Source organism: Cadophora gregata (assembly GCF_030347475.1).
Source record: "Cadophora gregata isolate MNR1 chromosome Unknown scaffold_5, whole genome shotgun sequence".
Classification (NCBI taxonomy): domain Eukaryota; kingdom Fungi; phylum Ascomycota; class Leotiomycetes; order Helotiales; family Ploettnerulaceae; genus Cadophora; species Cadophora gregata.
In genome coordinates, this window is record NW_026695928.1 from 2,847,633 (window position 1) to 2,870,932 (window position 23,300).

The following is a 23,300-nucleotide window of genomic DNA, read 5'->3' on the forward strand; positions in this document are numbered from 1 at the left end:
TTCCAGTTAACAGAAGCGCAATATGATGTTCTCCAGCATAGGCATTCTTTCTTCTATGAAAATGAAATTCGACTCCCAGTGCATCCATTCGTGATTGAACCACGCTGCCCTGGTAGTCCTTAGTCTAGCTTCAGCCTTGGCAGCTTCTTTGTTTGGTATCAACGCCAGCGGGATTACGTCCAATACTATGGTCCTGGTGTGTTCGAGTAGGAATGAAAAACTTTCTTGCGCTTGGACTGAGTTATATCTTTCCTGGAAATGCGATACGAGGTTCCTTAAATTTCGGTGACATAATAATCGGCCCCATGGTTTCTTTCGAGTATTCAATGGCCAAATATGCAGAATTGGGCGATGCAGCATGCCGTTTAAAGTAAAATCGAGGATATCAAAGGCTGGGGCAACTAATATAGTGAAGCTCGACAGATTTGAGCCCTGTGTAGTTTGAGTTGTCACATCGGAGGAAAATTGAAGCACTTTCTCTTCAAAGCCTCTTAGCCTTTTGAGTTCGCCTCGAGATTCAGAACAAGTATATTGGACTCGAGTCGTGACGTTTAGTATGCGTGCCTGGTCTAGTTGTATTAGACGTATCCTGTCGGCGGCAAGTTCCCAGATTATGACTCGAATCTCAGCTGGAAGTCTGGAGAAATACCAAAATACTTGACTGGTAGGATGGTAACCGAAGCAACTCGGATCGCTGTCTTGGGTAACAGTCATTTTGCGTGCAACTTATTGTGAGGTGTGGCGAAACTGAGAGATCAGTCAAGTTCTATAAATATCAAGTAAGTGTAAGATGTAAAAATAATGAGTTTCAAAAGGGAGGAAGAAATTTCACGAGTTTAAACTATAAAATGTGCGATAATCCTTGAACTGACGGCTTGATGCTCTAGTCTACAAGTGAAATGTTAAGCGACACTAGTTTGATGGGAGCTTAACTGACATTATGATTGTTTCGGACTGAATGGTTCATTCTAGCTAAAATTTAGGCCCCAAGTATCATCGAGCAATTCTCCATCAGCCAAGCTCACGATCGCAGCACCCAAAGAAATCGTCAAAGTGGGTTCCAGCAATCATGATTCATACACATCGCTGCTTCTACTTTCTATTTCGGAGCGATGCATGTTTCCTGAGAACGATAATGAGAAAATAGGCCATCGCCCTAGTCACTACCAAATACTGGTAAGTACAAAGTGCCAATGAGTTAGCGCGTTGCCCTTTCCACATGGAGGCCGGTGAATTTCTCTGGACAGCGGTGGGCGGTTTTGACTTAGGTAGGTCTGTACTCATGCATATAGTTATAAGCATACAATAACAATTTTCCCAGATTCAAAACCGTTCATATAATAGCAAGCCAGCTCAAATATTCTATACTCACATCAAGATGCCTGTCACGATCCATCCAGCCTGGCTTTCCTCTGAGCCGCTTTCAGAGTCACGCTCCGACCGTGCCATCTACAATTCGAGATTTTGTATCAATCCACCTCGTTAGGTCTCAAGCCCCGACGAGCTCTTCAAAAGGTCTTGCGGTATGTATATCCAATGGCAAAGTGCTAATTCACTGGCCAAGGCATGAAGATAGGCAGTTGCTCTTGGTGCCAATCATCAGTAGATTTATCAAGACTTTCCCCGAGCCAAATCATGCCACAACAAAAGATTTCTGGGGAAGGATCGTGCACCAAAATCGCAATGGTTCTGCTCAGCCGAACTATTACTCAGGCTGGCTGAATGCGTTCTCTTTTTGGACCGACAAGGGTTCTGTTTATACCGAGCTCCTGGTTCGCCATCGCTTACAGAGAGCACTTACGGAGAGCACCCCGGAACGCCTGACTCGAAGGCATTACCTACTGCCGCCGCATTTCTACAGACTTCGTCACCCAAGGCTGGGTCAGTGTTGATATTGAAATTGATGGACATGCAACTGGAGGTGGCATATACATGGTTAGAATGCATGCTGGAAGTGTTGGTATGGGCTTTGAAGCAAGTAGCGATCATGGCGACCAGCTGGGTACTGTCAAACCAGTTCTGGGCTGGTGGGTGTACTTGAATGACTCGGTTCAAAGCCTGACATAGACTCGGGAGAGAAGGATACTACAGGCCGGAACGAAGTTGGAAACGCCATGATGGAGGATCGAAGAGTGAAGATTGGAAATTGCTAATGGTGGTAGGATGAGCTCGAGCAAAAGGGGAGCGAGTAAACACAGCATTCATAATTGTTCGCATAACTTGCACAAACTCTGCATAATTCAGCTGGCCAATAAAGCTCACTCTCGACTGATTTATGAAACTGATGCCAAGCATCCCAGCCTCCTCAAATCCCAACCACCACAACCAACTCCCCCCGACCACCAAACAAAGCAAGTATCGGAGTGATCGCGTGTCAATGGCAGAAGCGCGTCTACACCACGTCGCGTCTCTCCTCGAAGCCTCGAACCCAACCTCTTGTCCGCTTCCCCACCAGTCAAAACTCTAGAATCCTCGCTTGCCAATCACATCTCGACCCCTTCTCGCGATGAAACGCGAAGCGAGGCCACACTGCACGACCGCACATCATGTACATTCTTTGTTTACAGGCTGGAAGAGTCATCGACGCGATGTTGATACTGGGTTTCTGGATCACGCATGATGTGGTTGATGGTATAAGTTAAGTTTCTGCGCGAGTGCGCTGGCATTCTTTCATTCTCTATATTGTCGTTTGCGTAAAATTGGAATTTGCGTAACCTCCAGCGATGTCTTGCTGGAACTTCTTTACTATTTTATTCTGAGCCCATTGGGTTTACTACCAGATCTCTCGAAAAAAATCTTGAATATAAAAAGAGTGCTTGCGAATACTCTTCGTCAGACCTCCTTTGATCGCCTAGTCAAGTGATTCAGCCTGTGTCTCCAATCTTACTCTGTTTCGAGCCTCACGAGCTTCAATCATGGTAAGTGCTCCTTTGATTGTAGAAGTTTGATTGCTAATACATCTCAGGTCATGGCTTCCACGGCACCTAACTCTCCGGTATCTTCAGACTCAATTTCGCCCTCACCAACGAGTACTTCGCGCACTACTCCACCTCCAAGTCCCCGACCTACATCCGCGTCGCCAACCAAAGCCAAGGACCACCTTACTACACTCCCTCCCGAGCTCCTCCTCGCAGTCATATATCATCTACCCAGTTCAAGCAGCCTGCTTCCACTCTCCCAAACAAACACATACCTCCAAACATTCCTTCTGACTACCCATGCAGCAACAATCTGCAACACATTCATCACCACACGGCATTCACATGCCGCATCTATCTTTTCCGCTACATATCGAGATGGCTGGTTCCTACCAAATCACGAAGCTGTACTGGGCACGGAGCGGCGAATCACACGGGAGCTGGTTCGCAAAACTGGATGCGGCTGTGTAAATTGCCGAGCCTTCCTACAATCATCGCGATCCACTGCAGCATCCTCGTCCGATCTCTCACTAACATCAGAATCCAGCGCACAATGCTGTCTCAAGATTCCATGTTTTTCCAGCTCGCCCACTCGGCCCGCTCAGTCGCAAGCGTCGTGTAAAGCAGTTCACCTGATAGACAGTCCTTGGAAGCTTTCCATGCCTGGTCCCATGTTTCTGGTCTTCCTTGAGCGATATGAGTGGGAGCTTGAGACGAGATATGCTATGCTTGAAGCGGAATGCAAGGATGCTGATGCTGCGAAACGAGAAGAGGAGGAGCGGAGGTTTGAGTTTATCGTCGGGAATTATTCTGTCCGCAGATTTCTGGAAGACGTTGAGAGAGAGTTCGAGCCTGCTGGTCGGGAGCAAGAAACCAACAGCAGTGAACAACCAGAGAACTCAAACCGGGGGCTGGGTAGGAGACTTGGTGGTTGCATCAAAAAGAGTTGGGTGAAGGGGAGGAGAATGTTCGTCGTGAAGAAAAAGAAGCAACAGAACGCCACTCAAAGCCGGAATTCTACTCCTCCACTGTTTGGCGAGATTGGCAGACCCGAGAGTGATACTGGGACAGTTCAAAAGCATGATAGGTCCTGGATGATGGGCTTGCTCTGGTATTATGGCCTACAGACACCATCACCCCACCTTCAAGATTCTACTCAGCCTCAGTCTATCCCTTCTCCATCGGCATCTACGTCGCAAAATCACACTACGGAGAAACAGACTGCAAGCCCCAAGACAGTAGCAGAAGCGTCACCACCACAATCATCATCTACAGCAGCCGGATCTTCAGAAAAATTGGCAGCAGCACAAGCAAGTGGAAATAAGACATCACGGAATTGCATGGCAGGCGTTAAAACAGGAATGAATCACGTGAGCGGGAAATTGAAGCAGGTGCTCAGGCGTTGTAAATATGTTGGCGGGTTCCAGTCCTTGCAGGGATAGGTTGAGCTGAGCTCATCTCGAAACAGGAATTTTATAGCGGCATTTGTACATGTTATCCCTCTACCCTTCGTTTAGCATTTTTATTTGTCTCATCACGTTTGGGTGTGTCGTGAGAATCATGACAAGGCTCTGTCCAAAATTGCCAGTCTTGACAAAACCAACGGAAATTCATTGTGAAGTCAGTCTAACTCTAAATCCATAATCTGAAGTACAACAACTTTTAATTCAAGAAGGTTTGTGCTGTGTCGTTTTTACTCGACGCTTACAACCCCACTCTTCTTTTTCGTCTTAGAAACAGCACATTTGGCCATGTCGGCTCGTCTTCTGGCTGCATAGTGCTTGGGTTAGACGAAGGTCTCAGAAGATTGGGTATAGAAAGTCCCGAGATGTTGATACTTTGGAGAAACAGAATGTTCGATACTTCTCGTATCCATTTAAACACTTTGGAAGTGGAAGGGGAATGTCGAATGGAATATGCTCGGAGATGTGGCGGTAATCCAAGTTGGGGCGAGTACATGTGGCGAGGAGTCAGGTGTGTGCGTCAGGGTATAAAAGTTTCCCAGAAAGAGTACTCTGCGATGATTCATATTGAAGAGGCTATGAGTGAAGCTTCTCGGAATTGGAGTCGCATGGCTGGAGAAGCGTCTGTGAGCGTAAACCTTTCGTACAGCGCCTCCCAAGCAGCTATCTGGATGGTTCGAGCATCACCACCATCTTCTGGATAGCTTGACATACCTCCTTGCTCCTTCCCACTCTCCAACATTATTTTCGTGAGATTAACAAAAGGTTTTCCCCCTTCAGGCCTGACCCAGAGCAGCGTGTCCATGGCCAGTACATTATTCAGCGCAAAGGACGGCATCCAACTCGTCGACATATCAAACGAATCCCAATATCTACCCCGCGTCGCTGCAAATGACGGGCGTTCCATTGGCGTTAAGTGCAGAATATCTTGCCCATTCCGATTGATCCAGAGGCGGTAAAATGCTTCTCGCGTGGGTACAGTGCCGTCTTCGCTGCCGTCGCAAAAAATTCTGCCCTGATGCATCGTGAAATATCTCTTCATTTCTACTCGGCTCTCGCTACAGGTATGCAGTAGTGCGGGAGGTGTGTCGATACCGAGATCCAGCCGCAAGATTCGCGGCTCGGCAGCCGCTATGCTGTATATCATAACCCGGAGCTCGGGTGGCAGTCTGCAGAACAATCGGAACTCTGTAGCTGGTCTTCCGGGGAATAGCCTTGAAGGTCTGGGCTTCTCTGTGACTGCCATATTATTCACTTGAGTCGGGTGAATATTGTCTCCTTTAGTTCGGCGTGATTGGGGAAACTAGAGTAGATGTTCAGCCCAGAATGAAATTTTGCGCAGTTATAATTCACGAGTATGTGCGTGAGATACACTAGAATGTCTAGGGCTCTGGAAACCAATGGATTAGTTTGTTCTAGCTTATGGTCGTTTAGTCCTCAGGCTTGTTAATAACGGTTCGGAATAACTAGCGTACGGATTAGCTTTCCACATCCTCGGGTCTAGTACGAGAATTATTCAAACTTATCATTCTAACATCGTTAAATACGAAGCCATACCAACGTACTAATACGACAGCAACATTTCTCTCGTCTTTTATAATTTTTACCATTCTATGTTATGTCTGCTATGGCCATTAGAAAGGGGGTAGGCCAAAGCAAGTTGGGTTTGAGGCATTCTCGCTTAGCCCCGCAGGGCCCTTCTGCTCCGCTGTCAAGTAAACAATCATGAGACTATGTTAGTTGGGGCGACCGAGGGCGCAATTTTGGTAGAGACACGAGAGAGAGAAAAGTACCGAGCTTTCTATACAATTTTGCTCTCGGAGATTCAGTCGGTTTAATTCCAGGATTTCGTGTCGATGCAAAAGTTTTAAAGATCTCAACGCTTCGTTGACGTTGGACAGGTAGGCTAAGGATGACTAGCAGGGGTATAGCAAATATTCCAGAATATCTGCAAATAAAGAGAGTCTAAGCTCACGATGCCACTACCCGATGTTATATGCGACTACGCAGTCCAAATTCAAATCTGAGAGTATACAGTGCCCCCAGCCCACCTCCGGGAATTCGTCCCAGATGCATCTTAAACACACATAGCCATCCTCAAACTGCCCCAGTATCCATCAACTTATATCATAACAACTATATTCGTAATAGCTCCCACCACAAATACACCGTTAACCCTACTAAGACTCCAGGTATGATCACCAAAATGCCTTCTGCCTCAGAAGCCGAGCCATCATCGCTCGACACTGGTTATGTCCGGACTCCTGTACCAAAAACATTCCCTCGCTTCAGTTCCCTACCTAAGGAGCTGCAAATCATGATCTTCGAGCATTCTGCAGCCGAACCTCAATCAATCTGTTTACAAAGTGGCATCTCTTCATCCGCGCTCCTTTCGACATGTTACCTCTCCCGCACCATTCTCCAAAAACGCTTTGTCACGCACCAAGGCAGTGCTTGGGAGAGATTCAAAGTCATCTTCAACCAAGACATTGATTACATGGATATCACAGCACTATTCCGCCCAGAGATCTTGCACAAATCCTGGATCATGGCGCCTGCAATGAATCAGACGCTTCTATACCGCGGGCCATGGACTACTGACCTCCAATTGTTTGTAGAACGGAACTTGAGGAGTATGGCTTGGTTCAATACAAGGTGCTGCTCGGTTCTTGCACATTTAAATAGGACCGACCCAGGACGTCGCTTCATGGGCAGTCTAAGAAAGTTGAGGATGGATGTCAAGGCGATGGACCATTTAGCCGAAGCTTTCCGCCACAGCTTTCACACCGAGAAAGATGACTGGTGTGACCTTTGGGAGTGGATCTTGGACAACTTCCATGACGTCAAGGAGATTGAAATGAGGTTTGTAGATCGGAAGACTGTTGCTGATATTCTTAGTGAGCGGGAGTTGGCAGCAAAGAGAGAGCCAAGGGTAGAGGAAGTCGGAGTTTGGAAGTGGAATGGGGAGACAATATCTTATGAGAGGATCGACAGTGGGCGGCGCAAGGAAGTCTTTGACGTCTCCAGCGATGAGGAGGAATTTGTGGATATGAGTATGTTATCTGGAGAAACGGATGAAGAACTGAATGACGCATGGAGTGGTTTCAGCTCTGGTGAACAGTTGACCACGAAAGCTTTACTGAGGGGCGCCAAGGATGGGGAGGAGCTTATTAGAGCTGTCGACCTTGATGGTGATGATGTGAACGATGATGGGACGATTTGGACGTTGCCCATGCCGAGGATCGTTGTCACCAGGGTCATAGAATGATATCTTGGTGGATATCGATGGGTCGTGGATGAAGGCCGTCACAGATAGTTCATCTTTTTCTGTAGTTTCTTATTCTTTAATGTATATCATTTCCCAAACCTCCTCGTCAAGAGCATTGAGTTGTTCTTGAAATGAAAAATTTCAAGTTGCCGTCTTGGGGATATTGTATTTTTGTGGTAATGTGCTATCGTCAATCCGAATTGTTCAAAATTGATGCTATTTAATGCGAAGGCCAGTTTGCTTCCTTTGATAACGGTATGACAGATATTCAGAACCCCACATTACTATGAAATAAACCTTCAATATGGGAACAATAACATCAGAGTAATAAATAGTCTCAATCATGCTTCATGAGCAGCGTCATTGTCTGTAATCAGCAATGAATCACCCCCTTCCTAGAGAAGGAAGGCTTGAGGAATTCCGTAAGACTCTAGAGCGAATCCGAAGGACCAGATCTTAGATGCGATTCATGTGGAGATATGGGTTGATATGCTAATCTGTCGAAAGCTGCCAAGGAATTCTTTGCAGCGTCAGCTTATCATTGCGAGAGTGAATTAAACAATCAATATCATCCGAGACGCTGAACATGGCAAGAGCGAGGTCTCTAAACAGTCTTTCCTCCTTCATATTCAATCATACCTGACTTGAAGCTCGAGAACACTGCGAAATTCCATTCATTTCCCAGCTCGACATCGAAGTCAAAGGTCTTCTAAAGGATCTCGTCTAGAACAACCTCAATGCCGAACTCCACTTCAACCTTGCCTCTAAAGGATACCCCGATGACAGACGTCGATAATAATAAAAGTCAACCTGTGGTCATTCGAGATGAGCCCTGCGTTGCTGTTTCAAACGCGAATCTCACCGAACATGTTGATACAATCATTTTCCAGGAGCTCCTCATCGCTGGAACCACCAACCCTTTGAAGCAACTATCTCGAGACCCAGAGCATTTGGAAAGGATGAGCTCGGCTACTGCCATTCAGGTCCGTTCATAAATATGTGTCTCAAGATTACAACAACTCCAACGCCCTTTATTTTATTGGGTCAAAATTCTTCCTGTCTCCTCGTATCACGGATTCTTGCACTTCCGAACATTGCTGACATGTTATCTAGCGATTGATCTGGACTCCCATTGCCAAATGGCACGATCTCAAGAAGCTGAGCAAACACAACGCAGGACTTCGCGTCGCATTCCTCAAAGAAAACGCTGCTCTCCTCTGCAACTTCGTCATCAAAACCCGGTATCCCGAACAAGCAATGTATCTCGGCCTGGATCCCTCAGCTTCTCTCTCGTCGAAATGGTTGACGCCCAGCGGCCCTCAACTTGCGAGTCTCCGCAATAGCGAGCATAAATGGTGGTCGCTGGTCATACACTCTCAAGGCCTTACAGGAACTGAGCATCTTTATGAACCTGGCGTGAGCTTCATGGAACCAGGGCCAGCGCTTCTGTTTGGCTTGGAGATGGGCATAGTGATGATTATAAAGGATGTGGAAACTGGAGTGTCAGCTGGTGCTATTCGGGAGGATGTTGTCATTGCGTGTCTCTCTGCGCTGACAAGACCTTGGTACGTGAAGCCAAAGGCACATGGAAAAATTTTTACTCCAAGATTGGAATCGGGAGCTATCACTTGGTATTATGATCAAGATCCTTCGGGTAGGGAGGGCTCAGTGAAGAGATTGCAGGAGATACTGGACAGGGCCGAGGATCGGGAGCACATGAATTTCGAGGGCAAGGAATTCAAATGATATCTAGAGCCTTTAGTCCGTTTGTCTCTAATAATCTACCAGCTCCTTTGCGAGGTAAAGGTCTCCACGACTATGCTTATCTAGACTACAAGGACTTTCGTTTCCGCGGTATAGGGTTCACCTCCTCTAACATTTCTGCAGCGATTCGATCTATCTCCTTGGTGAATGGCAGATTTCTCCGCCACAGAGACTGTGCATCTGCAGCTCCACCCTGAGACACAGTATGACAATGGAAGCATGCCATAATTTGATCACCGAATATTTCGAGAACACGCAGATACTGCGGACCAGGTTCCGAAACTCTGAGCTGCAGATAAGCGTCTCCGTAATACTGTTGTGGGTAATTTTGCCGCCCCAGTAATCTTTGCGTGATCATATACTCTTCGCACGCCAGGATGGCAGGGTGTGTTGGTGTGAGCCAGCCATTCACTATCTTTGTCTCCAGTAATGCTGGTACAAAGGCATATCTCTTCTTGATGACTCTATTACAGATATATGAAGCGTTTATTTTGATGATATTTCGCAGACGGTGATTTGTTTGGACAAGGGAAAGGAAGTTGGAGGACGGTAGGTAGGAGAGGATTCCCAAAAGGAGCTCGGGACAGAGGTTGGAGAGGTAGTCTTTAGTGATGATGAGCGCATTGAATTTCGAGGCGATGACTGCGGTAGCGTGATTGCGGCAGGAAAAGTCAATTGAGACACTGTTAACTGAATTGCTCGTATTATCCATGATTTGTGTCCAGGGTGAGGAGAGCTCGCATGATCGGTCACGCAATAAAATGTGATCGGGCTCATGACAGGAATTTGAAGAGGGAGTGCGAAAGCAGACTATGAATAGAATTAAATTATTTCTCGAAAGTCTTCATTCCGAGTACAGTGGGCATCTAGGGGTCGGAAGGAATGGGACTTTTCTCAAACAAAGAGAATGTACGCTGAAGACAGGGGTGAGGCGGCTGCCTCTTTATCTCGAGGCCTCTGCCCTCCCCACCATCATTCCCAATCACCTCGATCTTGAAATCTTGCAGGCTAGCAACGAAAAGAGGTAACTGCAATTTACAAACGAATTTTTTGTTGCATTTGTCTCGAAGAAGTAGCCGAGGTCGTCAAAAGGCGAGAAGTGTAGGCGTGGTAAGCCGCAAGGTGATCAATGCATATACACAAAATCAATTTGAGGTCTTCAAGTAGAGAAATAGTTTAGGAATAGGAAATTACAGATGGAAAAGATCGTCCGAGGATTTTGGAATAGAAAGCAGGTTAGTAGCGGTTGTTAATATCGTGAAGCATATTTTGGCAAGGTCAGCCAGTAAGAAGTTAGGTGTTTCTTAATGCTGTTGACATTCTAGCAATATCTGGATACCAAGACGAGTCAATAGAGACTCCTAGATTCTACAGGCGAAAAGGTAAGAGAGGGAGATTGAAAGCGTCGGGCGTTCCTGAATAGCTTTAATGGACTGCAGATAGATAATATAAAGGTGAGCTTGACACAGAAAGAGACTTAGAGTCGTTTCACGGCATAGAAAGGTTTGAGTGAGTAGTCAGGATACTTGTCGTGAGGCGATAAGGCTCTTGTATTTGATTTGTACTTGGGTTAACGCCTCATCAAATCGCTTCCATACTCTTACAGAAGTGTAACGTCTCATCACGTACGCGCAAGCAGAAACACGAACTAGAGGGGTGTATTGCAGATGACTTCTGGCTTGAGTCAAGATGTAGAGCCCTTTCAACACTTTGCTACGCTTCTTCTTGGCATCCTTCATCGAGGCGGCAGGGAAGCAGCAGGGAAGGCAACAGGCACAGTGATATATTCACCACCCTTCAACTGGCCAGCACTAAACGGACCGTAGTACCATGCCATTCCCATCTTTTTTGCTCCCTTGTTATAGATAGGGGGGACGATGGCCCAGTTAGCAATCCATGTGATGAAGTTCTCTTCCGTCATTGTCTTGTCTTCCTTTGTCTCAAAGGTCTTTGTGAGGAATTGGCGACGCATGGCTTGAATGCCTTGGTTGTGCACATCCAGGAAATTGCAGAGCTGGGGACCGGGAAGCAGCAAGTCCACTTCAAAGTGTGCCTTCATGTATGTTCGGCCTGGGACTATGTGCATGCGACCATTGATGTGGCGTGGCATCTTGTACTTGGTGGTAATGCGGTTTCGGGCGAGGCAATCAGTTTCAAGGAAGAGTTTTCTGGTTGGGAGGTACCAGTTCGAAGCGTTCTGCTGCTAGCATTAACAAAAAGTCTTGCAAGTGATCTCTTGAAAAGCTGGTTATAGGAACAGCTCACCTTTTCGATCTTGAACAACTCGATGGCAGTTGAGTGGTATGCGGCGACGCTCTTGTTACAGATACTTGGCCCATGCTTCTTGGCAAGGTTTCGAAGCTTAGAGCAAGTATGAGCTACATCACCGAGGGAAGATTGGGGGACGTGGTGTGTGATCTCTAAGAGAATTTCAGCCGGCATGGTGACTAAATTTGGTGAAGTGATCATGACCCGAGCCTCCAAAGCGACTTCCTGATCGGTAGTCATTGCGACTTGCTTCTTGTAGTAGCTAATCATAAGGGACTCCAAGGAAGCAAGTTCTTCGAAAGTGACGGTTGATGAAGCTAGAAGACGCATTTCGAAGACGCGGGTATTTAGAGTCCGAGGAGTAGAAAGTTGTGGGACTGTAAACCACTTGCTTAAGCTCGTCCTTGGGCTACGATAGTGATGCCTGAGAGACTTGGTAGGTACCTTGATCAAGGAACAGGGCATGAAGTTCAAATCATCCACTGACGGTCCAGAGGTTGAATAAAGAGTAAGCCTGAAGATGTCAGGTGAATGATCATGGTCACATACAGATGCCTGCAATCACGGTTCAAAACGACCCATTGGCTCGCGACGAATCGTCACAGAGGGCAGTATCTGGCTGGAACGGTGTTCAAGAAGTAGCATTCCATTTTGAATCAAATACTTAATCTTCCGAGGGCTTCAACATTAAAGGCCCATCTACCCAAACCTTGAACCATCTACTCGTTAAAATCGAATTCTCCTCCAAGTGAAGAGTGACAGTCTTCACCCCCTTCTTCCTCCGATGGGTTAACCCTCCAATATCCATCCATCTAATCTCAATTAGCTCTCCAAGTATGTGCCTTGCATATGCACTCGCCACTCTCGGCTCAAGACATCGGCTATTCTCCTCGAGATACAAAATGAATACCGGAAGCGGCTTGGGTTTCCACAATCTTGGGGTATGCTGGAAGGCGCGGAATCTTTTCTTTAAGAGGACGAGGCCTAGACGAAGGCAGTAGAAACATCTGCGATCGTCGACTGTGATGGAGATTGGGTAGGTCGAGCATTCCGGCTGGTTTGTCATGGCTGCGAGGCAGATATCGTTGGCGTTGCAGTTGATGAAGGTCCGGTAGCCGTGGGATGTGTGGGCCAGGGAGAGATAATCCCATGATGAGAGGTATGAGAGAACGTGAATTAAGATTTCTTTAGGGAGATTGGCAAGTTGAATTCGTTGTGCCTTGGGTGGGCGGCGACTGAAAGGTGTTCTGAACATGATTCGGAAGGAGCAAGGTACGACACAGAAGATGCCAAGCTTCACCGGATCAACTTTGACTACTTGGAGAGAACATTTTTATTTACTGTGAACACTTTATGTAAGCTGAGATAGCTAGGCTTGTATCGCTACCAGATTTGTCTGAAGGCCCTTAGGGTTATGATCCTGAACCCGTGATCATTTCCCCTAAGAAAGAGTTAACGGCCAAAACGCTATATGAAAACGACTAAAAATAGACCCTCTAGAGTCCAAAAAGTGTGCCAAACCGCAATCTCAGATCTCTGAGAATATGTTTAGGGACGAGATTCATGAAACAGCAGCTAATATTGAGTATGTGTGGCTGCACTAAAACTAGTCGGGAGCGAGCCACACCATGCTAGTGCCATTGGGGGCTGCTTGTATCGTGACTTGACAACAATACACCTCGAAAATGTGCTATAATGCGAACTTGATGAGATTGTCTTGTAGGCATTACTAACTTCAGGATACCATGAGTACCACGAATCTTCGAGTGGAGCGCAGTATTATTCTTCCAACCTTAAGTGATTGCCGACACCACTTAGCACTGGTTGAAGCAACGGGCTCTCATTTGCCAGTGACGTGTCACAGGTTAGACGTTCCTTCAAACAAAGAAGAGCCGAACCTGCGTAGAAAGGGAAACGCAGAATGATATTTCTGAAAGAACTTGTAGAAGCATGTAAGTCTGTGAGGACGACTGACGAACCGGCCTGGGTGTGGCTCCAATCTACACGTTATGCGAAACTCTGATCAGTGAACACTCTGTATTACTATGCTATTCCTCTATTCTATTAACTACCCAATAACTCCGATGCGTCAAAACAATGCAAAATCAGACTTCCCTCTCCATGCATTACCCCTTTCACACTGTGGTCTCTGTCCCTAGTGCCCAATCTCTCTCTCCCCCTTAGTTCTCGACTTGTTGGTTATCTTAGCGGGTCGATGTAATAGGCGATGCTGAGCTGGAGTCAACCTCCGCAACTGAAGTAGAACTCAAGATTCCAGCCGAGCTTGTCGCACTCTCAGCTTCCGTCTCAGGGGCATCCAAAGACGTTGATGTATGTGCATCCGCGCTGACAGTGACCGAAACAATAGTGGTCATGGTGTAAGTCTCGAAGACGACGCTGGGTACGGAGCAGCCTTCAGTGGTAACAGGTGGGGGAATAGGGTAGTAGGGGCCGGTGACGTAAACGCCCCCGGCGGTCTTGGTTGTCTCAGGGTTGGTGTGGGCTGGCTTGGTGGAGGTGGCGATACTGGAGGTTGCGATACTGGAGCTGGCAATGTTGGAGCTGTCAATGCTGGAGGTTGCGATACTGGAGCTGACAATGCTGGAGCTAGCGATACTGGAAGTTGCGATGTTGGAGGTTGCGATGCTGGAGGTTGCGATGCTGGAAATTGCGATGCTGGTGGTTGCGATACAGGAGCAGGCTGATGAGATCCGGCTTGGATCAGCGTGGCACCTGGCAGTTGTAAGTATATGAACAATATAAGATGATGGATGTAAGAATACTTACTTGGAAACATAGTCTGGTAAGCCGGTAGTGGCGGTGTTGATTGTAGTTGTGTATGTTGCACAGAAGTCAGACACTTGCGGGTTGCGTATGAATTGTCGGAGACAGTTGTTGTTGTGGTGGCAGCGATTTGGCTTGCCGGTCGGATAAACAGGAATGCCAGAGGTTGGAGTAATAGTAGAGAGGATCTTCGTTGAATCAATGTCGTTTGATTTGCTCGTGAGGGTTGGGTTTGGAGGGCTGAAATAGGAGTAGGAGAAGTGGTTTGACGGCGTCGAAGTAACATCGGGATCAGATACACCACTGTTGTGGGTGTGGAATGATTGGATAGACGAGCTAGATTCAGGGGTAATAGGAGTAGTATAAGAAATCGCAGAGGAGTGGGTCGATGAAGCATTGAAGTAGTGTCCGGCATTGGTATAGGTTACTAAAGGCGCTGTGGAGGAAGTTTGCGAAGTTGGAGGTACATCTGTGCAAGATGCAGTTGCAGTGACCGTGACTGTTTGAATGCAGGATGCAGGACAAAGTGGTTGTGCACCATGGAGATCAGTTGCTGTGGTGTGAGAAGAAAGTCCAATGACGACGAACGCCATGAGGCTGGCCTTGAGAGACATTTTGTAGTTTTGTAAGCGTGATCTGTTCAATGATAGAGAGGGTATTGGATAGAACGTAATGAGCAATGATGCAGAGAATACAGAACAAGAGAGAGTGAAGCAGATGACTGGTGATGTGGTAAAGAGTGTACCATGAGCTGAGATGGTCTTCTTATAAGAAGGCCTCCCGAAGAGGTGGAGTTAGCGAAGACACAAATGAACAAGCAATAGTGAAAATGGAAGACATTAACAATGTCTTGGGTTCCTTGCTCCTGGACAGGACTCAGGTTCCAAGGGGTTGGCTGGCAGTATTGGTGATATCCCTAGCTAGAATGAAAGACATAGCAGTTACTGAAATACATGCATTTGGTCCAGTGTACTATCGCACAGCTGCATAATTGAAGAATTCTGAATATAATTTTCTTCCCAATTGATCATACGACGTGGAGACACGGCTGATGTAGAAGTGGTGAGGACCCTACGAGCCATATGCAGGCTACCATGTTGCCCTTTGACACGAATCGAATAGACCTTGAGATATGCTTTGCATAACTGCACATCATTATGCTTAAAACCATATCGTAAATGATTTGACATGTAGCACGTGTTGGTTCACGAGTTGGTAACATTGGGATTCTGACGAGATGAAAAAACTGGCGAGGGTCAGAGGAGGGAGAGCATTAAGGAGAGGGAGAGACGTGAGGCAAGAGGGATAAATAAGGTTGACAGACGCTTTGCCGCCTTTAGCTTAGCTTCTGTGGCGGATAATAATTGATCCTGAGGAGCTGGCAAGACCCACGCGAGTTTCTGTCGGCACCCAAATCCCATCATCCCTCAATCAATAAAGGATGAACGCAACCAGACATCCCTTTGTTTACCTTGCATAGGTCCTGCGTGTCTCTTCATATCGATCCTTGGATATCCCGCGCGCCTCGTCCCCCCTCCTGATGAGCTCGTTGCGTGCCATTGGAGAGCGGGCGTTGAGCAAGCTGATCTGACTGATCCGATCCGCCCCTTCGCAACCAAGCCAATTTCCCATCCTCCCCCTTCGCGACCATGGGCGCCTGCTCTTCATGCCTTGGCCGTGAACGGGACCATGATCTTTCGGACGAGGTAGCTGCTGTCTTGCCCTGTGCCATACGCTTGAAAAGAACAATTGACTGACTCCTTTTCGCTGGGCAGGACGAGCAATCGAGACTTCTCTTTGACGATCCACACGCAAACCACTATGGCAGCTTCGGAGAAAACAATGCAGGTGTAATACAGGCAGATCCTCAAGAAGTCCAACGAGAAAACGAGGCGCTTCAGAAGATTGTCACTTTGACATCGAAGTGAGTGTCTAGCGCTTCTACTGCTGCTTGGGACGAGAAGAGACACGAAACCCGCACACCCTCAATTCCTTGCTGCAGATATTAAACAGGCAGCTAATCTCTATTTCTAGCCACCTGGTTGACATCTTTGCCATGGTACCGCAAAACGCCATCCCACCCGCTGCATCCCCCACCGCGACCAGCACTCTATTCCCCGCCCAAGATGCTAGATTGGTACGGTATCAGGACGTGCTGGCAGAGATCTCTGCAGGAGACCCATCGAGCAAGGCCAATCATTTCCCTACAGATCACACCCCCATTGCCTCAGAAGGTTGGATATCGGACGATGAAGACGTGGAGGAAATGAAGGGACACACGCCTGTCAAATCAGAAGGCATAGGAGCATTGCTGGGAGGGTTCGCAGATGCAGACTCGGCCATGAGATGACATGGTTCTGATCTACATCCGGATTGTTTTTGTGCCACGGCGTCGGGGCGTTACTGCTGATTGCGATACCCACCTTCATGCGGTACGCTGGCCTTGATCTCGCTGCAGTGGTGAAAGAGGGATTACTGGATATTGGTTGTCCACCTAAGCGGAATCATCTATGCGTTGTATCAATCAAGCATTCTCTTTGTCCACTACGACTTTTCAGTGGCTGCTCAGACTTTTGCTGGAGCCTATCATATTGCTCTCACGCCTCTGCAGTCGGGCTGCGAGCGAGGTCCATTCGGCTTTAGCCACGTCCCCTACACACAGTACATCAGCACCCTCTCGCCCATCTCATAAAGAGCAGAAGATTTCCTCTGCATTATCTGCACATGAATTTGTTCTCTTTTGCTTGAATCCTTTTCTTTGCTCAGTGCTGATATTTACCACTGCTGCGTGCATCGTTCATCCCAGACTAAACTAGGCGCTCGCTTAAGCCGAAATCAACATCCGCCCAAAGCCAACTCACCGACGGCTCATCCTTTTCTTCCTTCTTCCATCTCTCAACTACCTCAGCTCCTTCACCCACACGATGCCCACTACCTCTACACCGTTCATCTAACGCAACAATGCTGATCAAGTGCCTGTCTGTTGCGATGCCTGCGGCCATCCCTTGCGACGACGGAAATGTCACGTTGTCGCTGAAACAGTGGGTTGGCTAAGCGCCCGGTCACTCCGCACTTCAGACAGCGCCAGGTCACGCCGTGGGAAGGCCAGGCATCTTGGAACTCGCGGAGATTGTCAAGGCCGTTTCAGCGTTACACACTATTGCTATTCTGGTCCAGAGCCCATTTTCCTTCAATTCTCATCCTGTCATTCCAAACGCCAAGAACAATTGTCATTAACAACGCCCTAGTTCATCAAGAGAAAGAGAGAGTGACGATAGGAAATCCTCCAAGACGCCCCGCATGCCAATCACGGCCCGTTCCATCCGCCTGCCATACAAAGAATGACAAGAGAAAATCTCCAAACGCCCAATCATTTCAAGCTCCACACCATCATCTTGCGATAGTTCTGCGGCGCCGTCAGTCTTTCGGTCATGATACAGGCCCCGAACTCATGGATTACTCACTATCTCAATGACATTCTCTTCTGGTCACGCTCGTAGCAGAGGCCTTCTACCTCACTTCGCAGATGTTCGATATTGCCTTCAGCTTTGTCGATGGAAGCGCTGCGGCCGTCCTCGTGTCTCCAGCGATCAATCTTGTCTTGTTCTTTCTGGATGCTTCGCATCTTTGTGTCAATCTTGATGCAGATCCTAGACAGTTGATTGGTCAGATCGGGGCCCGAGCGGTTGATCGAGATTGCAACACGGGACAAAAACAAGGAATCTGGTCACGACTTACTTGCACTTTTCTGGTTTCGAGTATCGGGTCATCACGAGTCTGAAAATAATGCGTCAATTGGTATTTCAATTCTGCGAGAGCGCGTCTGCAAGTGGATACTCGTCAGGACCTCGAAAGTTTGGGAATGGACTTACTTCATGCCACAAGTCTCTCCAGTACGGTACTCCTTGGAGCAATGTTGTCTGAAATGACCCCACTTTCCACAGCTGCAAGCCATTATATAACTGTTTCAGAAGTCAGATTTGGTTCGCGACGTCACATTCGACAGAATCGCGAAATAGGAATGCCAAAAATTTCCAGAGCCGCCTTGGAATCTTCTGGGAGCCCGTGCGTTATTCCCATCGAATGCCACTTGAAGGAAACATGGAAGGAATCGAAACTTACTTGTCGTAGAAGCACATTTTTGGGAAGGTTCTGCGAAGGTGCTCGTCAGCTTGGCCTCGAGGTTGGGTCGATCTTGAAACAAAATTTGAGTCGCATCTCACAACTTACTGGCTATCGACAAAAGTTTCTTTTCAGTGTGGATACTGTTCTTGGTGTCCGAGGATTGGCGAACAAGATGAATGTTTGGTCTTGATGATTTGGACGATGACAGTTTGAGAATGATGTGAGTTCAGAAGAGTCGAGTGGTTGGGAAAGTCTGGTTGCTGATTCTGGGGACCAAACAGCTATAGACGCGGGCGTCAAGGAGGTATTTATCCTCGATTTCTGATCGACTGGGTGATTGGGGATCGTTCGTTTCTTCGGTCGGCTCTTCGCAACCCCACTCAGGCTCTCATTCCCACGCCGTTTCGCGATCATCTTACGAAGTCAAGCCACCGAACAACGCATACAATATGCAACGATCCCATCACAGACCTGGGCGAAAGTTCAATGCCATGCTCTCTGCATGCATCCCTGAATCGCCACCTATCGCATCCTTACCCACCCATCATCAAGGTCCAGTCTTGCCGTCCCTGCCTCTATTCGGGTAGAACGGCCCCTCGTCAAGGTAATTCAGTTTTGGCCGTGATAGGACGAGTGGTCAAAGCTCAATTGCCAGCTCACGATGCTCTCATGTTGGAGGGTGATTGAGGCAGACTTGCACGTCCATGGAGTCTGCACATTCACACGCTAACTCATCACATTACCAGGTGTCAATGCATCTGCTTCTGACTTCCCAGGTTCGATCCCGTCTACCTTCTTAGGATCTGGCATGTTGATTCTGTTATGTGGGTCTACCAGGTCCGTTGCGTTCAAGGTCGGCCACGGGACGGACGGAAGCCCTTCAGGAGACCACAGCCATCATCATCTTAGTAGAATGGCTTCTGCTCAAGCAGGACACGAAAATGCCTCAAGATCTCAAATACATCCAACCAGGATGGATGGTGACAAGCCACTGTCTTAATATCACGATGATGCTGGTAATAGTGTGGCGAGAATTTCTCGGCTGGCTATGTTTTCTTTCGCGCAAGCTCCAGCTCGGTGTGCCCCGGCCCGCCGCATCATTTCAACATCGACTAAGGACATTCATATCCGGCCGTCTTGAGAGAAACTTGTGAGCCTTATTCGACAGGAGGTCTTGCAAGTGGCGTTGGTGGGTTGGACATGACATGAATGAGCAGTCTGGTGACTGTTACTCACCGTGGACAAATGGGTCGTTCTCTGCACCTTCAGGGGGCCGCATTGAACTCGCATCGAACTCTCAATAACCCCTCCGTCGTCGATGAGTATGCAGCGATGTGTTGTCACCGATAGCAGCGGCATGATTGACTACATATCAAGTCTCTGCAGGAAACCCAACACGAGCCCCGAGCTCGACAAGTTCATCTGCAGATCTTCCAACCATCTCGCCACTCACTAGTCAGAGAACTCAAACTTTCGCTAAAGAATTGGAGGAATTTCCTTCCCGAGAGACTCTGACGTGGCGGACTGAGTTTGGCTGATCTGTTTTCGACTCTTACTTGAAAAATATTAAGGCTTTCCACCTGGGTTAGGCAAACCAACGAAAAGCCTTCTAGTCATTTCTGCGTTTCTGTCACATTTGACAGCACTCTGCTTTCGACTGGTTCCATGTCAAATTCAAGGAAAGGGGTAACTCCACGGCAAAAAAGGAACACGGTTGCGGCCTGCCTGTCCGAAGACTTCTTTAGGAGACGAGCTAGCCTGATGATCACTCCTTCGAACATTTATTGCTCGCATTTCAGGCTTCGACCGTCATGATGGCTGGTTTTTTCCAGTGGCAAAAGAAATGCAGAGACTGCAGGCTTCACATCACACCGCCCCTAGGCTGATTGAAGCTGACTGCACTTGCATTTCGAGGCGGAGTTGGAAGGGGAGTGACGGGATCAAGGATCATTTGGATATTGATCCTGAATCATCTACGATGAAAGGCGTCCCGAGCACAAACAAGGGCCTAGCACTGGTTCATGCTCACAGTCAGTCCGCAGACGTTGCCTCATGCAAAGAAGATGTTGGACGCAGATGAACTCGCCCCTGGGCATTGTTTACAAAACAATTTTGGCCATTCCCCACGCAGTGAGAGCTAGCATTAGAGGTAAACAAGGTCACAATTCGCCGGCCAGGCGAGACCTCAGATAATCAGTAAACTTTGCAGATCCCAGACTCTCGCTTCAAGGATGGCATGACGTCTGCTGCCCCAACACTCGCAAAGAGACTCTTAGAAGAGGTTTAAGTTTGTCGTCACTTTGGTCCCAACTGTCGGGTCCTGTTGAAATCATGTGGCAATTAGTCGATGTGGACTGCGGGAGTCCTTTGTACAACCTGCCCAATCGCAGCGCAAAATAGCATGTGAGAGAATTTAAAGTGCAGTCCAGCCTCACGATTCATCGCTTCCCTCTGTGATTGGAGGAAGGGTCAGAGGAGGCTTCTTCGGACGCAATAAAGGCCCCAATTGCCGGCAGACAGCGAGGGTATCAACAAGACTCGGCGGGGTTGTGTGGGTCGACGTCTGATTTGGCGGGAGGAGATGAGCTGGCTGGCAAAAGCTACTCATGCGAAGCTAGTAGAAGCTGCAGATAGCACTGCAGGAAGCATGTCAGGGAAGGAAAGTTAGCTGATGTGAGCGACGGATGCTGCACACCGGCTTGGGGCTAAAGGAGGACTCTCCATACAACTCAAAGCAGGGCTGGGGGAAAGATTGGCTGGCACGCGTGGTCGAGATCGGATGAGGACTCGGTCATGTCGATGAGCTGGCGGGCGTAGGCAGACTTGGAGGTCGCCAGCCCTGGACCCAGGGCCCAATGGAAGGGTGGTGGCATTTGAGGCTCGACGAGAGGACGCGAAGAGGTGGCCCAGTGGCCACTCGGTGTTTTTTTTTTCAATGAATAGTGGGCAGTCAGAGTCGCGTTCATCGCGGAATATCGGTAATACTGTTGATGTAAATATCCCTCGATGATTCTCTCTTTCGCCTCGTTCTTTTGTCCTTTCTCCGAGAGTAATCTACCCAACATTCACCGAAAATGTCATAGAAAAAGGGGCCTGTCGTCTGGCCCTTTCTCACATGACGATGCACGTGACATGCCCAACACTTGAAGCTCGTATTTGATACAATGAGACTGGATTCTCATAAGGACGTGAGACGCTTCTGAGCAGTATCAAATAATCGCCAGGAATGAAGTCCATACGATGCACATGACAATGGCGTTAGCGTCGCATATGTTCCTCATCTGATCCTTTCCCTGTCTCAGATGACGCTTCGGATCGGGACGTGCTTTAGGTACCCCGCTAAAGCAACGACGACAACAACATCACCACGACTTATACCACAGCACGACTCAAGAAACAACAGTAGCACCACCTGCAAACCCACGACATTGCATCGTCTCCTATTCTATCTCAAGTCATGACACTTTAAACCTCTACGCTTCAGTCCGAACTAAGCGCCTCTTCACGATATCAAGCCGCGAGACTCATCCAGAAGTTATGGCTACCACCTCCAACAGTACTCCTCCAACTCTCCCAACCCTCCCCTCCGAACTCCTCCTCCATATCCTCTCTTTCCTCGACATCCCCGACCTCCTAACCTTAACCCGCACCTCTCACCCCCTCCGTTCTCTCTCCCTCGACCCGCTCCTACACACCACACGCCTCCACCGCGCCTCCATCTCTCTCTCTCACTCCCTCCCGCTTCGCCCATCTCTGGCAGATCTCATGGCGCATCGTATCTATATCACACGTACTACGCTTGCAGCAAGATCGCTAGGTAGGAATCTCATCAGGATTAAATTGAATAGACAGCTTTTGAAACGGCCGAGCGCGGAGGAGTTGGTTAGGATGGGGGTTCTGCCAGGGGAGTGTTGGGTGGGAAGTAGTGGGAAGAGAGGAGGTGGGTATATGTATAGTGGGCTGGCGCCTGCGCTGGTGGAGGTTAAGAGAAGGGTGGAGAGGGAGAGGGTTAAAGATCGACTGAGGGGGTGGGTCGAGGAGTGGGGGAGGAGGGGGTCTGAGGTTGTGGAGAAGAGGGGTTTGGAGGAGGAGCAGAAGCCAGATGTTAATGTTATGAGGATGGCGAGGAGGTTTGGGAGGGGTGAGAGGGAGATGAGGGAGTGGGAGAGGCCGAGGTGGGGGGCGCTGAGGAGGGAGGATAGGAAGGAGAGGGAAGCGCCGACTAGAGCGAAGGTGTTGGGGCTGAGGAGGTTTTGGGAGAGAGTTGGACGGGAGGGAGGGGTGCCACTGCAGAGGTTGTGAGCTGCATGTTTATGATTATGTTTTGATGAGGTTATGTATTGCTATATAAGGTCGTACGGTTTATTTTGGGGGCATTTGCATCATGGTTGCGATGTACATCCGGCAAGTTGAACTTGCGGCTCTGATATTGATGATATAGCTTGGGTTCTGAGTTATTAGACTGCAACTCAAGAGGTTGTCCTCGGTTTGTGTGGTCGGTCGACGATCATATCTATCAATTCAGATAATCTCAGTATACAACCAAAAAATATACAGTGATTGTATATCTGGTCAAGCAGCTAACTTACCGGACAATTCAGGGTCACAAACTTGCTACAAGACAGCGGCCTTGTGATTTGTCTGAACACCCTGATGCTCCTTGCGCAGCATCCTCGGCTTCTGTTGAGCTCAAACCGTCTCGCAGTGACA

At 48.2% G+C, this 23,300-nt stretch overlaps 9 protein-coding genes across 9 annotated transcripts; 5 read left to right on the forward strand and 4 right to left on the reverse strand.

Annotated features, from left to right (window-relative positions):
• Positions 1-2,319: 2,319 nt before the first annotated feature.
• On the forward strand, positions 2,320-4,527 carry ONS95_011709 (uncharacterized protein). Its single transcript, XM_058505336.1, has one exon. The coding sequence runs from the start codon at positions 2,969-2,971 to the stop codon at positions 4,358-4,360; it is 1,392 nt and encodes a 463-aa protein (XP_058359893.1). The 5' UTR covers positions 2,320-2,968; the 3' UTR covers positions 4,361-4,527.
• Positions 4,528-6,587: 2,060 nt separating this feature from the next.
• On the forward strand, positions 6,588-7,649 carry ONS95_011710 (uncharacterized protein; the record flags this gene model as incomplete). The annotated part of the gene is made up of 1 exon (XM_058505337.1): positions 6,588-7,649. The coding sequence occupies one exon, from the start codon at positions 6,588-6,590 to the stop codon at positions 7,647-7,649; it is 1,062 nt and encodes a 353-aa protein (XP_058359894.1).
• Positions 7,650-8,386: 737 nt separating this feature from the next.
• ONS95_011711 (uncharacterized protein) lies at positions 8,387-9,395 on the forward strand (the record flags this gene model as incomplete). The annotated part of the gene is made up of 2 exons (XM_058505338.1): positions 8,387-8,632; positions 8,763-9,395. The coding sequence occupies 2 exons, from the start codon at positions 8,387-8,389 to the stop codon at positions 9,393-9,395; spliced, it is 879 nt and encodes a 292-aa protein (XP_058359895.1).
• Positions 9,396-11,148: 1,753 nt separating this feature from the next.
• ONS95_011712 (uncharacterized protein) lies at positions 11,149-12,011 on the reverse strand (the record flags this gene model as incomplete). The annotated part of the gene is made up of 2 exons (XM_058505339.1): positions 11,149-11,613; positions 11,679-12,011. The coding sequence occupies 2 exons, from the start codon at positions 12,009-12,011 to the stop codon at positions 11,149-11,151; spliced, it is 798 nt and encodes a 265-aa protein (XP_058359896.1).
• Positions 12,012-12,345: 334 nt separating this feature from the next.
• On the reverse strand, positions 12,346-12,936 carry ONS95_011713 (uncharacterized protein; the record flags this gene model as incomplete). Its single annotated transcript, XM_058505340.1, has 1 exon — positions 12,346-12,936. The coding sequence occupies one exon, from the start codon at positions 12,934-12,936 to the stop codon at positions 12,346-12,348; it is 591 nt and encodes a 196-aa protein (XP_058359897.1).
• Positions 12,937-13,712: 776 nt separating this feature from the next.
• ONS95_011714 (uncharacterized protein) lies at positions 13,713-15,730 on the reverse strand. Its single transcript, XM_058505341.1, has 2 exons — positions 14,469-15,730; positions 13,713-14,414 (listed from the first exon to the last, which is right to left on the reverse strand). Exons 1-2 carry the CDS (start codon positions 15,077-15,079, stop codon positions 13,886-13,888), a joined length of 1,140 nt encoding a protein of 379 aa, XP_058359898.1. The 5' UTR covers positions 15,080-15,730; the 3' UTR covers positions 13,713-13,885.
• Positions 15,731-16,114: 384 nt separating this feature from the next.
• On the forward strand, positions 16,115-16,815 carry ONS95_011715 (uncharacterized protein; the record flags this gene model as incomplete). The annotated part of the gene is made up of 3 exons (XM_058505342.1): positions 16,115-16,171; positions 16,241-16,389; positions 16,500-16,815. 3 exons carry the CDS (start codon positions 16,115-16,117, stop codon positions 16,813-16,815), a joined length of 522 nt encoding a protein of 173 aa, XP_058359899.1.
• A 1,113-nt stretch (positions 16,816-17,928) lies between these two features.
• Positions 17,929-18,604, reverse strand: ONS95_011716 (uncharacterized protein; the record flags this gene model as incomplete). The annotated part of the gene is made up of 4 exons (XM_058505343.1): positions 17,929-18,115; positions 18,204-18,242; positions 18,338-18,427; positions 18,588-18,604. The coding sequence occupies 4 exons, from the start codon at positions 18,602-18,604 to the stop codon at positions 17,929-17,931; spliced, it is 333 nt and encodes a 110-aa protein (XP_058359900.1).
• A 3,523-nt stretch (positions 18,605-22,127) lies between these two features.
• Positions 22,128-22,892, forward strand: ONS95_011717 (uncharacterized protein; the record flags this gene model as incomplete). Its single annotated transcript, XM_058505344.1, has 1 exon — positions 22,128-22,892. The coding sequence occupies one exon, from the start codon at positions 22,128-22,130 to the stop codon at positions 22,890-22,892; it is 765 nt and encodes a 254-aa protein (XP_058359901.1).
• Positions 22,893-23,300: the final 408 nt, after the last annotated feature.

What these genes read in the sequence shown, in the direction of transcription:
- ONS95_011709 (XM_058505336.1), top strand. Translation starts at nt 2,969, where the DNA reads ATGGCTTCCACGGCACCTAACTCTCCGGTATCTTCAGACTCAATTTCG.
- ONS95_011714 (XM_058505341.1), bottom strand. Translation starts at nt 15,079, where the DNA reads ATGTCTCTCAAGGCCAGCCTCATGGCGTTCGTCGTCATTGGACTTTCT. An exon ending in TTACCAGACTATGTTTCCAA is followed by an intron (nt 14,415 to 14,468) that starts GTAAGTATTCTT and finishes TACAACTGCCAG; the next exon opens with GTGCCACGCTGATCCAAGCC.